The sequence below is a fragment of the Nyctereutes procyonoides genome, unplaced genomic scaffold (assembly GCF_905146905.1).
Source record: "Nyctereutes procyonoides isolate TBG_1078 unplaced genomic scaffold, NYPRO_anot_genome, whole genome shotgun sequence".
NCBI classification, from domain to species: domain Eukaryota; kingdom Metazoa; phylum Chordata; class Mammalia; order Carnivora; family Canidae; genus Nyctereutes; species Nyctereutes procyonoides.
In genome coordinates, this window is record NW_026575137.1 from 17508968 (window position 1) to 17525337 (window position 16370).

A 16370-nucleotide genomic window follows, 5' to 3' on the forward strand; every position below is an offset into this window, starting at 1 on the left:
TTGAGCAGAATGGGCACAAAATCACTCCCCACTAGTCAAAGTTTACTCTTGAGGGGTTGGAGAGCCTACAGTTTAGTTAATGCTTTAGTATTTAATATGGATTCTGGACTTTTATTTTTGATTTATCGTCACATAGAAGTAGATAAGCTATCTTTCTACTTATTATATTTACTAAATCTGTTTTTGGTCCTTTTTTTGTGACAGGCATTATGTTGAGTACCTTAATGCAAGACTTTATTTAATCTTTATAATAATCTTGTGAGGTAGGTACTGTTATTATTCCCTGCCTTACAGAGGAGAAGACTGAGGGTTAGCTTGGGAAAAACTTGCTCGTGGTGAAATTATCTAGTCAGTATTTAAACCACAGAGTCTGGGGATCCCTGGATGGCTCAGCGGTTTAGCGCCTGCCTTCGGGGCAGGGCGTGATCCTGGAGTCCCAGGATCGAGTCCCTTGTCAGGCTCCCTGCATGGAGCCTGCTTCTCCCTCTGCCTCTCTCTCTCTCTCGTGAATAAATAAATAAAATCTTTAAAAAATAAAAAAACACAGAGTCTATCCAGTTCCAAAGCCCTACTCCTTCATTGCTTTACTAAAGCTAACTGTGAAAGCTTCCACACTACCTTTTGATGGACCTTAGCCAATTAATGCATTCATTCAATGGTGTCTTACTGAGTACGCCTTATGCCAGGCTCTGTGCTAGGTCAGGATTAGAGTTTCAACAGAGAAATGAGGAGTTTGAAAAGGAGTGTATGTGTGTGTATTCTTGTGGGTTATTCTTCCTGCCTGTGTGTGTGTGTAACAATCTCAAGGGATGAATGCAAATTTGGATATTTTCTTCTAACTCAATTCATGATGTTAAACTTTTTAACAGGCTAAAAGAGATGCTAAGCGAATGTCTGCAAAAGAAGTTACCATTAACGTGACAGAAAGTATCCGACAGGTGGACAGAAATCGAAGGATGGCGAAGAACTGTGTTAACTAGCAGAGTGTGCTACTAGAAGGGCAGATGGACTCCTTTGGTGCCCTCCACATCCTGGACCCCATGAAAGAGTCTTGAAGAAGAGTGTGACCCTCGCAGAAGATGAATAATGCTGCTGCCTTGAGAGACTGCCTTCCCCAGCAGGCCAGTGGCTGCCTGGGCTTTGGGGACATTCTCAGCCTCCAATTACCACGTAAACATTTTGGCGCAGTACTTGTGTATGGTAATAAGCTGCAAATGTGCAATTAGTTTGCCTCTTTGCAACTCCTGCACTGTGGTCTGATGTGAAAGCAGTGAGCAAAAGCCACAGGTGGGTCTATGAAACAGAAGTAGGAGTACATTCCCTGGGGGAAAGATGCTCACATGGATTCTAGGCTCCCCTGGCCATGGTAGCGTGCGCTTTTCCAGTCAGCTTGTTCTTTCGTTCTCTCTTGCTGAATACCACCATCAGAAAGCTTACCGTGTTCACCTAAAAGTTGTCTTTTACCCAACGGTAAATCCAGATAAAGGAGAAATTGAGAAACAGGAAAATTTCCTGCTATACATGTTTCCTTAGCTCAGTACGAGATTCAGATCCAGTTTCACACAAACTCACTCCATCAACACCCACAGCATGTGTTGGGAGGTCTCCGTGAGGCAGTCACACCCATTTCTCAACTGCCTTCCATGCACCCCATCCTGGTGTCCATGTCAGCCTCCACACCGCAATGTCACGGTCACTGTGGTCTATGCATCCAACCTAGGATGCTTCCCGGGGCTCAGCCAGACACCACATTTTCAGAGCTTCCCAGCTCTCCTTGCCTGCACTCTTGAGTGTTTGTTTTCTCCAGTTGGGTCATTTGCGTGGACACAGCTCACCAGAGGGAGATAACCTAGCACACGTACCAGCAGCACATACGGCTTCCCCGTGGCGTCTTGTCCTCGGCGCCAGGACTATGTCATGTGCTACCCGTGAAGGAGTCACTTTAGAAAGCCCGTACCTGGTTGGTGTGCATCGTTAACCTTGTGTTAACATTGACGTTAGACTGATGCACACTGGGTCAGAAATCAGAGGCAGTGAAAAATGTCTTGATAGATTAAAATCATCTAACATTTCTTTAAACACGTTAAAGGGGAAGTATCTTCCTCCAAAGTAACGTAGCATGATTTTTAAAAGACTGTTAACACACCTGGATTGGGAAAGGTAGGACTAAAGTTGTACCAAACAATACCAATAAACTCCATAGTTAGCAGAAATAGGCAGACTGGTGGTGTGTGTTTACATAATGTGGCCTAGAGAATTGACATGTGTTGGTTAAAATTTAGAAACTTGGCCTCGTTACCTGCCAATTTTGTTATTACTGAAACACAGACAAGTACTGCTTCTGCTTCCTCCCTCCCTCCCTCCCTTCGGTACAGTGTGTATTTATCCATTAAACACTAAGTACCAACCCTGCACCGGGCACCTTGCAGATGCTAAGAGATTTGGAGTCTGGCCAGTCATCCTGAATGTAACAGCGGATTTAATAACTAGGGGATGAACCTTGACCCTAAGGTGTAGGGTGTGTGTAGTGAACTGCTCTGCAGCAGAACTCACTTTGACATTCAGAATAGGTTTCTCTCTTACACTCTGGATCTGGGTGTTCTCCTAATCACGGCCCAAGCCTTTACCCTACACAAAACTAGTTTTCCCAAACTTCTATCATTTTGTGGTACTTTGAGAAAGGGCTTTTAGGGAACTTCATGTTCTGAAAATTAAAAAGTAATAAGAAAATAAAAGCCAAACCTGTGACTCCCATGGCCCCCCGGCATTACTCAGCTGAGCCTTCCGCTGCCAAAGGTTGGCAATGATCCTGCAAGCTCAAGGGCTCATTCTCCCAGGGCACATGTGTCGTGTTTCTGTGTGGGGTGTTCCTTCCCCCTTCACGTTCTGTCAGTTATGGACGACACCAGTTTCTCTTTACATCCTTGTCTTTTCGCATCACTTCACTGCTGCAAGTTGTTTGGGATTTATTAACTTGAAAGGGCGTCTCTGTTTTATATAGAAACCAGGTCTCCCTCCTGGGGGAGAAGGGAATAAAGGACATATATGATCTGCCCCTCCCTGGAACAATTTGGATTTCACAAAGACAGTGATCAGAAATTAAACCATGTTACTGGAAACTCATCTGGCAATTTTTTCCTGTGTGTATGATACAAGAACTGATTCTTACTATCCTATTAACACTTTCTATTGCAAAGTTTGTGTCAATAAAGTCATCAATTTCAAACATATGGCCAATATGAATCTTTACTGGAAACTTAAATTTCTATTTAGAACTATTTAGTTTTTTCTTCTTTTTAAGATTTTATTTATTTATTCATGAGAGACACACAGAGAGAGCAGGGACACAGGCAGAGGGAGAAGCAAGCTCCCGGCAGGGAGCCTGATATGGGACTTGATCCCCGGACCCCCGGGATCACTCCCTGAGCTGAAGGCAGAAGCTCAACCATTGAGCCACCCAGGTGTCCCTAGTTTTTTCTTAATACAAAGGTCTTTTATAGAAGTGACCTCTTCAAAAAACCTTATGAAGTAGGTAAGGAGAACACCATGCTCCAATTGTCGGTTACAAAAGTATTTGTAGTCACTTAACTAGCAAGCAACGGAGCAGGGATTCAAGGGAGGGAAGTCTGCTTGCAAATCCAGTGATTTTTCCAGTATATGTGGTGCCTTTCCTGGCGCAAAGGTCTAACGTGGCGGGGAGACTGAGCCATTTCAAGGGGAATCATCACATCCGAGAGGTGGCTGAGAAAGTGACAGCAGTGACTGCCCAGCTGGTGAGCTTGGGGAGTTTGGGTCAGGCCCAGGCTTCCTTGCCCTCCGGCAAGGGTGACCCTGACCTAGTGCATGAGGGCATCTTTGGTGAAGCTCAGGAGGAGAGACCTCACAATTTGAAGGAGATGGAAAGTGCACTCTCCAGAAGAGCTGCTAAGACCTCAAGGTGAGGGAAGCGGGGGGCAGCCAGGGACCCCCCCATCCACCCGAACTCCAAGCACCCCTTGGGTAGCAGGCCACGGACCGTATCTCCCCACCCTACCGCCACCTCCATGGTGCTCCCCCTGCCCCAGGCTACCTGGGCCACTGCTGTTCACCCTCCCTCTTGGAACTCTGTTAACTTTCACCTGTTTAGGACCCTCACCAGCCTCACTCACAGGCTACCGCACCTACCACAGAAAGGTTTCCCAACCATATTTGCTCCCCTAAGCAGGGGTCACAAAACAAGCAGTTCCTCTGCTGAACCAGATGGCAGACATGCTTCATTTGGCTGGCATGGTGTTAAAACCTGAAAATTTCACAGAAAAAGCGAGCTCTGGCAGAGACTTCTAGTTTAGAACTCCAATATCCATTCTCCCCTTCTTCCTTAGCTGGGCCCATGTCCACTTAGAAAAAAAAAGACTATATTTTTCAGCCTCCTTTGCAGCTAGGAGTAGCTGTATGATTTCGTTCTGGCCAATGAAATGAGTAATAGTGGGGCATGGAAGCTTTCAGCAAGTCTCCTTATAAAAGAATGATCAGGCCCTTTCTTTTCTCCTTTTCCTTCCTGCTTCTTGGAATGAGGAGGTAATGGCAAGAGCCACAGCAGTCCACTGGCTCATGAGGCGTCCTTGAGAATGGAAGCCATGTTGAACTGAGCAATAAATTAGAAGAAGCCTAGGTCCCTCATTCCACTGACCCTCCATGAGTCCAGGATTGCACACCCCAGACCCCTTTTTGTGAGAGACTTCTACCTCACTTAAGCTACTGTTTTCAAATCATTACTCACAGGCAAACCCAATTCTAGTTGATACACAAACTTCCCATCTTCTTTTGAAAACTTGGTAGATCTTACACCCCTGGGCTCTTATTACCAAGCAGCCACAGTTGGCTAGAGCTGATATGGCTGCATTTGTTGAAGTCATGGGGTCTGTAGGTTGTCATGGCCCCACCACTCATTGTGGCTTATACACGGCAGGCCCCAGATTGGTGTTACCTGCCTGAGCCCTTAGACATTGGCATTTGCAAGCCCTCCTCCCTATTATGTTCCCAACATATTGTTCTCATATTCTTTTCAGGAGTCATCAAAATATAGAAGGTCCTTTTCCCCATCCCAGTCTGGGAAGCCAATCTCATAATAATTTTCTGGGTAGATAACTTACAAACATGACTTAATATTTAAAGTTATGTATTCACTCACACTTTCATTTATTCCTTGTGTATTTATCAAGAAGATTCAATGTGTCAGAGATTGGGATACAGTGAGGAGTAAAACAGACCTGCCCCTGCCCTCATAGAGCTGGCATTCTAAGGAAGGAAATGGACTATAAAAACAGACAAAAAGAAATAAATCAACACTATAAGATGGTGATAACTGCAAAAAGAATATTAACATGAGGGGCTCCTGGGTGGCTCAGTCGGGTCAGTTGGGTCGCAGACTCTTGGTTTTCGCTTAGGTCCTGATCTCATGGGTTGTTAGATGGAGCAGAGTCAACTCTGCACTCAGTAGGGAGTCCTCTAGAAGAGTCTCTCCTTCCCTTGCGGGCATATGTTCCCTCTCTCAATTAAGTAAATCTTTCAAAAAGTAAATAAATGAAAGAACATTAACAGGCGAATGGACTGGAAGGAGGCAGGAATGCAAGCAGGAGATCATTTAGGAAGCTCCCACAGTGGCCCCGGGGAGAGATGTTAGTGGCAAGGAATAGGGTAGATGGATAGAAGTTTCTATTTTGGAAATAGAAACATTAAGATCTGTTGATGGAATGTGTATAAGGAAGTGAAAAGAAGGAAGGAGGGATCCCTGGGTGGCGCAGCGGTTTAGCGCCTGCCTTTGGCCCAGGTCGTGATCCTGGAGACCCGGGATCGAGTCCCACGTCGGGCTCCCGGTGCATGGAGCCTGCTTCTCCTTCTGCCTGTGTCTCTACCCCGATCTCTCTCTCTCTCTCTCTCTCTGTGACTATCATAAATAAAAAGAAAAAAAAAGAAGGAAGGAATCATGGTGATTCCTAAGGTTTTGGTTCATTCAACATGGTTCACAGTAAGACAGGTTATGACAGGGTGAGAGAAATTTCATTGTTAATAGTTCACCCAGCGGGCTGTCTTTCCCAGTCTCTCTTGCACTGAGCTCCTAAACTATTTCAGCTATATTTAAGTCTCCTTAAATCACTTCAGATTGTTTCCCCACACCACCCTCCATGGAAGACTGTCGAAACCAGCACCATTAATTCTCTTAGGAATATGGAATCTATTAGAAGATCCTGACATGATCAGACAACGGATCACTCAGATTTTTTAACCCAGCAGAGAGCTATGTCTGGGCACTTATTGCCAGATCGAGCTTTGCAGTTTTAGTTTCTTAGCTAGGCCTTCTCCAGGTAGAACTCCACTAAAGCAAAAGGGATAAATAAAATTGCCCTTTCTGATCCAATAGCATTTTTCATAACATTGCCACATGCCGGAGAGAGAGCCCCAAATTTTTGTTTGCCTTTTGATTTTATTTCATTATCCATAGAGCCCAAAATGTCTGTTTGCCTTTTTATTTTATTTCATTATTTCTGTTCTAATGGATAAATCAGCCATGGGATGGCCTATGAAACAAGGGCTGGCAGCCACACGGCCAGGAAAAACAGACACAGGCCTCAGGTGCAGGAGACAGATCCTAACCTGGCATCTTACAACTGTGCACCCGGGCAAATTGCGGAGCCGCTCAGAGGCTCACTTCCCTTCAGTGGAAATGATAGCATCTTTCAGAGGATCTGTTGTGAGGATTAAGTGAGAGGACAAATGTAGGTAACACGGTGTCTGTCACCTAGTAATAATTGTGGCCCTGTACCGAGTACAGTGCTGGGAGCGTCGAGCACACCATCTCTAATCAATAAAGCAGTCCTGCCAGGTGAAGAAACGGAGACTTAATTAGAGGCGGGACGCCACGGCTAGCAAGCGGGGAGCTGGGATAGGAACCCACGTCTGCCTCTCTGTGAAAACCCATTCTCTGTCCACTGCACCATGAAGGCGAACCTCCTTCCTGTGACGATGAAGGAGTGACTTCAAGTGACTTCACAGCCCTTTTTATAGCATCCATGTCTTAGCACTTCCAAGCTGTCAGTGCTAATGCCAGGATCAATGATTGCACCCCACATATGAATCTGTGAATCTCACCCTTGTTTCTTTTCACTTTCTCTTTTTTTAAAAGACTTTATTTGAGGGAGAGAGAGAGAGTGCTTAGGAGCGGTGGGGAGGGGGGGGGCTGGAGGGAGAAGCAGACTCCCGCTGAGCGGGAAGCCCGGCACACAGGGTTCTCTTGCCAGGACCCCAAGATCATGACCTGAGCCAAGGCAAATGCTTAACAACTAAGCCACCCAGGCGCCCCTCTCTCTCTCTCTCTCTCTCTCTTTAGATTTTATTTATTCACTCATGAGAGACACAGAGAGAGGCAGAGACACAAGCAGAAGGAGAAGCAGGCTCTGTGCAGGGAGCCCAATGCGGGACTCGATCTCAGGACCCTGGGATCACACCCTGAGCCGAAGGCAGACGCTAAACCACTAAGCCACCCAGGTGTCCGTCTTTTTTTTCTTAATAGCAACAAAGGCAGTGCGGTCTTTTGAATTCTGCTGTAATATTAAAGTTCCTTTGAAAGTAACACTAATACATTTGGGGAATCTTTCTAAAATGTATCATAAATCTAAGCATTCTAGATCTACCATAGTAATCACTCCTTCCTTTTTGTTTCAGGATAGTAAAATGATGGCCTGAGACAGCTGGGTCCTCAAGGAGAGGGTAGCATGCAGACAGCCCCAGGCGCAGCCGCCTCAACCACTGCTTGTGGAAAGGAACACAATGGAACTTGTTTCTAGTTTTTTGTTATTGTTGTTGTTGTTGTTTTTTTAAAGTTAACGGGTGGAAAGAATTAGGGTTGCTTGGCACAGGTGGTTTACAATTGGAATCACCTGGGGGGTTTTCAAAAATGATTTATGCCTGAGTCCCACCCCCAGAGATTCTGGGTTTAATCGGTCTAGGGTGCAAATCTGGCCAGGAAGAGGTTTCAAAATTCCTTAGAGGGTTCTCATGCACAGCCAGGGCTGGGAACTACTGGCTTAGCAGATCGCAGACAGAATTAGTGTCTCCAAAACTTTGTGAGGGAGACTTAAATCTGAATCCCTGGGTTTGAATCTTACTTTCACCACTTACTAGCTTTGCGACCTCGAGCAAGTCACTTCACTGCTTCTTGTTCCGGTTTGCACATTTATAAAATGGGGCTTATAGTATCCTGAGATAACGGGGATTTAGTGGGGATGTATCTGTAAAGCACTTAGCAAGGTGCCCAGCATATAAACACAAAGTCATTAATGATTGTTGAACTGTGCTACAACCCTGAAATTCCCAGGACTTGGGCAAGGCCCGGCATGTAAAACTCAGCCCAAGGGTAAATGTATCAAAAAGCTGGGTCATGATTTAAGTACATTGTATCTTCTAACTCACCACCAATATGCTTTTCTTCAAGATAAGCACTCCTTAGTACAAAGGAGGTTTCAAACTGGGTGGGCGCCTGGGTGGCTTAGCTGGTTAAGCCTCTGCCTTCAGCTCAGGTCATGATCCTGGGGTCCTGCTCAGTGTGGAGCCCGCTTCTCCCTCTCCCTCTGCCTGCTGCTCCCCCGGCTTGTGCTCACCACTCCGTGTCATTCTCTCTCTCTCTCTCTGTCAAATAAATAAATACAATCTTTACAAAACAAAACAAAAACATGAAACAAAATGCAGCAAGAATCCTAGCTGAATCTCTTTTAAATAGGATTGGGAGGCCCTAAGGGAGGAGGAATTTTTGTAGGTCCTCTTCAGAGAAACTGAACTTCTTGCCAGCAGCCGGTCCTCAGCAAGGACCCGATTCTCTCCTCACCTCACTGTGACATCTGACTCCCCCACATTCCTCACTTGGAAAAGAGCCCAAGTGATTTGACAAGTTTCATTCCCTCATTTGCCTATTAACCCAACCAATTCCGCAATACAGTTTCTTTTTTTTTTTAATTTTTATTTATTTATGATAGTCACAGAGAGAGAGAGAGACAGACAGAGACACAGGCAGAGGGAGAAGCAGGCTCCATGCACCGGGAGCACGACATGAGATTCGATCCTGGGTCTCCAGGATCACGCCCTGGGCCAAAGGCAGGCGCTAAACCGCTGCGCCACCCAGGGTTCCCCCCCAACACATTTTCAACCCCCGTTTTGCTTGCCATCTGAATGGGAACTGCAGGTAGGACCTCGCCTGCCCTTTGTCTTCCTCAGAGCAAGGGTCAGGTTTGCCTCCAGGATTGCGATTCTAATTGCCCAGGTAAATGCCTACCTACTGAAATTTTCAGTGAATTCTTTCTTGGTCAACATTATTCAATACAAAATGTACCTTGGGCACCGTAGGATGAGGACAACAGCCACCTTCAAGAAATCTTCCTAAGGAACATGTTCTTGGCTGTGGGCAGAAGCACCGACTCAGGATAATGCAAAAGTAGAAAACTTGCTTCCCTGGCTTTAGGCTGTGGAGGCCTGGTGTTCCCCGTAAAGGTGTCTTAGCTTCCATCTGCAAGCTCTTTCGAGTTAAACTGGTAACTAGCAAGTGAGAACGGGATTTTAGGTGTAAATGTCTTTTTTTTTTAAGATTTTATTTATTTATTCATAGACACACAGAGAGAGAGGCAGAGGCACAGGCAGAGGGAGAAGCAGGCTCCATGCAGGGAGCCTGACGCGGGACTCGATCCCGGATCTCCAGGATCACACCCCAGGCTGCAGGCGGTGTCAAACCGCTGCGCCACCCGGGCTGCTCGGGATTTTAGGTGTAAAGGAGTCTCGTGGGTCAGTGGGCTGGGGATTTTCACATTTTTCTTTTGCACCACCAATAAATTGTCCCGAACCTGGCATCATAGATGCAATGTTGTCCTCTGGGAAGGGAGAATGCTCTGCTCTGGCATGTGTGACAAAGTTGGCAACACCCCTGCAGACCCAGGGCTGGCTCATTTGGTTCTTCTCCTCCGTTCAAGACCTTCCAGCTGTCCTCCAGGCCATCAGAACCAGGAAAGACCCAAGTTAATACGTATATTCAAGTATATCACTTAAGGGGACGCACAAAATTAAATTCTCTTAAAGAAAAGATTCTGGGGTGCCTGGGTGGTTTGGTGGCTTAAGCGTCTCCTTCTCCTCAGCACGTGATCCTGTGGTCCTGGGATGGGGCCCCACATTGGGGTCCCTGCTCAGTGGGAGCCTGCTTCTCCCTCTCCCTCTGCTGCTCACCGCCCCCCCCCCCCCCCGCTGGTGCACTTGCTCCTTTGCTCCTCTCAAATAAAATCCTTAAAGATCCTTCTAATACAGCTTTATTTGAGATCCCTGAAAGACAAAGAATAGTGACAATTCACCGAATTCTTGAGTAAAATCAAGGCTAATTTTTGAGACACAGAAAAGCCTCTGGACAAACAAGACCAAGGAGATGAGACTCTGGTAACCCTACAGCTCACTCTGTAGCCTTGATCACATTTTACAGCCTCAGGCCAAAGGCCTGGAATCCAGCACTCTGCCTTAGCTCCAGGCTGGGCTACTCTACTGTCGGGCAGTGTAATAAGGTAGCACAGCTCCTGGGACGTGATCCCAATATGGCTTTATTTTGTCTCTGTCTCTTAAAAATGTAAAGTTTTCCCTTGCCACCTACAGCAAGCCTGAGACTTTTCTGGGCACTCTTCCGGACCAGAAAGCCCCAGAGTCACTGGAAGTCTCAAACGTGGTCTCAATTCAGAAACCAGAATGGCAAGTCGCAGGGAAGCTGTGACCACGGGCCTCCGTGTTCGCTCACACGCGGCTGGTGGCTCCCTCGGTCAGGCCTGGGGGAAGTGGCCAGCCTGGCGGGGCAGAGGTCCCGGTCAGCTCCTGACCCTTGGTTGTTTACCCTTCACTCCTCCATTCCAAAGCATGTGGAAGGATGAAGGGGAAGGGAATCAGGAGATCTTATTTCACATTTCCCAGTTTGTTTTCAGGGGCATCTGGGGGGTGCGGTTAGTTAAGCATCTGACTCTTGGTTTCGGCTCAGGCCCAGATCCCAGAGTCGTGAGATGGAGCCCTGTGTCAGGCTCCGAGCCTCTCTCTCTCTCTCTCTCTCTCTCTCTCTCTCTCTCTCTCTCTCTCTCCAGTTCTCCTTGCGCTCCCCCACCCCTGGAAATAAAGAAACCTTAAAAAAAAAAAGTTTGCTTCCAATTCTCAAGGGCTTCTAATATTTAAAACTCTTATTTTTGCTTTTTTGGGTTTTGTTTTGTATTGTTTTGTTTCGTTTCATTTGGTTTTCTGGGCATTTTCTGTGTTCTCATAAAGTCTCGCTGGAGACTCCGGCGGCACCTCCTGGGCTGGGAGCCATGTGGCTGCTGCTCCCGCTCTGCCCTGGTTTCGGGGTCCGCTGCAGATGCTATCACTCTGTTGAGGCCCATCTCCCCCCAAGCTGTATTCTGGGCACGAGTCCAAATGGCTCAGGCCCAGCTCTGGCTCCCCTGGACAGCATCTGCCATGGCACAGGGTGGATGGTCAGAGCGGGCCCCCGCAGAGGGGACATTTGAGCCGAGACTCGAGAGGCTAGAAGGGGCCAGCTGCACAAAGCTGCCATTTGGGCAGAGAGGAGTCCAGGCAAAGTGACAAACAAGTGCAAGGGCTCAGAGTGCAGCCGGGGGACAGGGAAAGGGCAGGATGGCCAGAGCCAAGGGAGAGAGGGGCTTGGGGCTCCGGGCAGGGGTGGGATGAGACGGCAAGGCAGAGGCCAGATCGGGAGGGCCTCATGGGCCGTAGCAAGGACTTGGGGTTTTATTTTTACAAGGTCCTCTGGCTACTACTTGGAAAAGTAGATGGATCGGGAATACATTTTAGAGGTCGAGCCCACAGAACTTGCTTTTTGGCCTAGAATAGAGACAGAATAAATGAGGAAATCATAGATGATTCCTAGGTTTTTGGTTCAAGCATTTGGCGGCTTGGTGGTGTCATTTACTAAGAAAGAGAAGCTAGGGGACGAACAGGTTTGGGAGAGAAAATCACGAGTTCTGTTCGAGCCTTGCAATATCTGCGGGCTTTTACACGGTGACAAAGTTGGGCAGGCAGCTGGAAATTCAGATCTGTAGCTTGAGGGTGACAGGGGATGGTCAGACCCGGAGGTACAAATTTTGGAGTCATTTGATCCAATATGTGGGGTTTTTCTCATATCACCAAGCAAGTCTTTACCCTACTTGGGTGTTCCACAATTTAACTCAGTTCTGACGCTGTCTCCCCAAGGAATTCAGGTTAATTCAGTTCCACAAGACTGTCCCCACCCCCACCACCACTTCAGGTGCCAATCAAAAGTCCAGGGTTTCACCTGTGCTATAGATCAGAGGTTCCCATGACCCAATCCTTGGGTTCCATTCATTTGCTAGAGCAGCTCACAGAACTCAGAGAAACATTTTAGTCCCTATATTACTGGTTTATTATGAAGGGGCATCAATCAGGAACAGCTAGATGGAAGAAATGCAGAGGTCAAGGTGTGGGGAAAGGGGGTAGAACTCCCGTGTCTCTCCAAGTGTGCCACTCTCCCCAGTCTCCACAGTTTTATAGCCTGGAAGCTTTTTGAACTCATCCTTTGGGTTTTTATGGAGCGTTCATTACATGGGCGCGATTGATTACAACGTTGACTACTGGTGATTCAACTCAATCTTCAGCCCCTCATCCATCTCAGCAGGAGGGGTTGGCTTGGCGGTGAGGGGCTGAGATTGAAATTCCAATGATCTGATCACACAGTTGGTTCCTCTGGCAACCAACCCCTTTTCAATGACCTAAGTGATGTTGGAAAAATGTTAGAGTTCAGGGCTGACAGCCAAGAAAGAATTCTTGAGACGTCTTTGGTGCAAAAAGGTAGTTTTATTAAAGCCTGGGGATGGGACCCATGGGCAGGAAGAGCTGCATTGGGGTTGTGAGAGGTGGCGATTACATATACTTTCAAGTTGGGAGGGGGTTAGGGACAGAACAAATCTCCAAGGAATTTTGGACAAAAGGTTTCTAGGACCCTGAGGGGACTACTAGCTATTGTTGGGAAGATCATTTATTAATGTTTAGCAAACCCTCAGTCATGAGACCCTTGGGATGTATGTCAGTGGGTCGTACTCTTGGAGGGTGATTCCTAACAGGTATCTTGGCGGATGGGAGACGTGGTGTAGAGAAAAAGAGAGCTTCTGAAGGAATTTCTATATGTTTAAAGTAGACTCATAGGATCCTGGGGGGGTCAGGCGAAGATTGCCTTTCGCCCTTAGGAAAGTGTCAACATCGATGCATCTGAGCTCCCAGAGGAAGGTCACTCTGCCTGTTTCTAGGACTTGTCAATGGGCTGTAGGTAGTAATAATTTTCATTTTAATTGATAATTACTTTTAATTTAATTTTAATTAATAAGTTTTCTTCTGCCTGTGTTTCCCACATCACTAAGGATTTTCCAAAGTCACCTCATTAACATAAAGACACCTTTATGGCTTGGATCACTTAGGGAATTCCAGGGGTTTTAGGAGCTCTGAGCCAGGAAAGGGGGTGAAGACCAAATATATATTTCAGATCATAATACCACAATATCATAACAGCAATACATGATGTCTAAATTCATGGGACTGAATGAACTCACCTGGCAAGGGAGAAATGTACAAAGAGATGCCCTTCCTCTCAATCTATGGATAAGAAAACTCTGCTCAAAAAAGCTGTGTGCCAGGTTTTCACAGCCAACCAGCAATAGAATTAGGATTAGGATCCACGTCTAATTTCTGGCTGAGGTGACTCTGAGGGAGTCTGGGATGGGAGACTCTCAGTGCTAACTAAAACCATGGCCATCCCAGGCAACCCAGGACAACTTGATCACCCTATTCCCAGATCAATTGTTTTCTGGTCTTTGGCAACAGCTGAGACAGGAGTGATTATAGTCAGCGACTCTGTTTACTCTTGTCTTTGAAGGAAGATTGTTTTCATTCTGTTCAATTTTTGTTCTATATCAATGAAATATCATATTCCTGTTGAAGGAGATTTAGCTTTTCCTGAGAGGAAATGAGTGGTAATGGCCATATTTTCCTGCTCCTTCTGTAATTATCAGAGCAGGAAAGAGAATCCTTCTGAATGGTACCATACGACTGCCCCTCCAGACAATGTTGAAATCCAAGCTAGTGGGGGAGGCAGGGGAGCGAATGAAGTTCCCCAGAGTCCAGCCTCTTCCCCAGCTCAGCAACCCCTCTTGACTCTTCTGCTTGTATTTTGGCCACATCCTTCCTCTCCCATCCTTTGCCTTTATCTCTCCCTTCCCAATGCCACTCCCTAGGTCTGTAAATGTGTCCTCATCAATGTACCTTGCATCTCACCGTCAGTGGCCCTCTCTCCACCAGACTGCTCAAAACAGAAACTCTGGAGTCACCTTGACTCTACTCTGTCATGGAATCCTGTTATACACCAGACAAGTGTCTCTTCCACTTGTCTTTTCCACGCATTCCTCCCAACCATCACCTTCACCTCTAGGCCACCACACTTACTGGGTTTCTGCAGACTTCTCCTTACCTCTCTGCCTACCTGTTTTGCCTCAAACCCAGACTCTTCACTGCTGCCTTATCTTTCTAGTATGCAATTCTATTCAGAGAGTTTGCTGCCTTCAAGATCCAGACTCAATAAGAGCGGCTTATTAAATACTCATGTCAAACTCTGGCTCCTTCTACCTTTAGCCAGTTTCTGCATTCAGATCAGAAAAATCCTTTAGCATCTTCTCTTGGGGAAAATAGGAGACTACCTTATGTTTGAAATCACTTTATATGGATGCCTGGGTGGCTCAGCGGTTAAGCGTCTGCCTTCAGCTCAGGGCGTGATCCCAGGATCCAGAATCAAGTCCCACATCAGCCTCCCTGTGGGGAGCCTGCTTCTCCCTCTGCCTATGTCTCTGCCTCTCTCTCTCTCTCTGTGTCTTTCGTGAATAAATACATAAATCTTAAAAAAAAAAAAAAGAATCACTTTATGTGTGGCAGCAATTCATTGGATGTATGTAAAGGAAACTTCAGTCATTTCCCTTGGCTAGCTTCCCTAGCTTCAGTCTCCCTGGCTCCAGTCCAGCTTATCCTATGACATGATGAACCTTCCCAAGGAATGGCTGTGGCGTGATGGGATCACCAAGGACCTCTGTAGATTTCCATCCCTGCCACTTTCAATCTGGGCAAGTATTTTAATCTGTCTGAGCCTCATTTGCCTAATCTATAAAACAAGGACATTCAATAAACATTGATTATCGTAGTCCACCCTTATTTGTGGTTTCACTTTCCACCGTTTCTGGAAGCAGAAACATATCCATAAACTACTGACATATCCTCAGAAGGTCAGTAGTAGCCTAATGTCATGTTACAGTGCCTGGGTCATTTATCATTCATGTCACTTCATCTCCTCACGTGGGCATTTTATCATGTCACATCATCACAAGAAGGGTGAGCACAATGGATTGGCAGAATTAATATTGTGAAAATGTCAATGCTACCCAGGGCAATTTACACATTCAATGCAATCCCTATCAAAATACCATGGACTTTCTTCAGAGACTTAGAACAAATTATTTTAAGATTTGTGTGGAATCAGAAAAGACCCCGAATAGCCAGGGGAATTTTAAAAAAGAAAACCATAGCTGGGGGCATCACAATGCCAGATTTCAGGTTGTACTACAAAGCTGTGGTCATCAAGACAGTGTGGTACTGGCACAAAAACAGACACATAGACCAATGGAACAGAATAGAGAACCCAGAAATGGACCCTGAACTTTATGGTCAACTAATATTCGACAAAGGAGGAAAGACGATCCACTGGAAGAAAGACAGTCTCTTCAATAAATGGTGCTGGGAAAATTGGTCATCCACATGCAGAAGAATGAAACTAGATCACTCTCTTGCACCATACACAAAGATAAACTCAAAATGGATGAAAGATTTAAATGTGAGACAAGATTCCATCAAAATCCTAGAGGAGAACACAGGCAACACCCTTTTTGAACTTGGCCACAGTAACTTCTTGCAAGATACATCCACGAAGGCAAAAGAAACAAAAGCAAAAATGAACTATTGGGACTTCATCAAGATAAGAAGCTTTTGCACAGCAAAGGATACAGTCAACAAAACTCAAAGACAACCTACAGAATGGGAGAAGATATTTGCAAATAACATATCAGATAAAGGGCTAGTTTCCAAAATCTATAAAGAACTTCTTAAACTCAACACCAAAGAAACAAACAATCCAATCATGAAATGGGCAAAAGACATGAAGAGAAATCTCACAGAGGAAGACATAGACATGGCCAACATGCACATGAGAAAATGCTCTGCATCACTTGCCATCAGGGAAATACAAATCAAAACCACAATGAGAT

The 16370-nt window shown here is 46.0% G+C and overlaps 1 protein-coding gene across 1 annotated transcript in view; it reads left to right on the forward strand.

Annotated features, from left to right (window-relative positions):
• The window catches only part of BAALC (BAALC binder of MAP3K1 and KLF4), an 81794-nt gene extending 78573 nt beyond the window's left edge, over nucleotides 1–3221 (forward strand). Inside the window, exon 3 of the mRNA XM_055303294.1 lies at nucleotides 870–3221. Within this exon, the coding sequence (XP_055159269.1) occupies nucleotides 870–980 (111 nt within the window). The 3' untranslated portion in view covers nucleotides 981–3221. The remainder of the gene's footprint in view (nucleotides 1–869) is intronic.
• Nucleotides 3222–16370: the final 13149 nt, after the last annotated feature.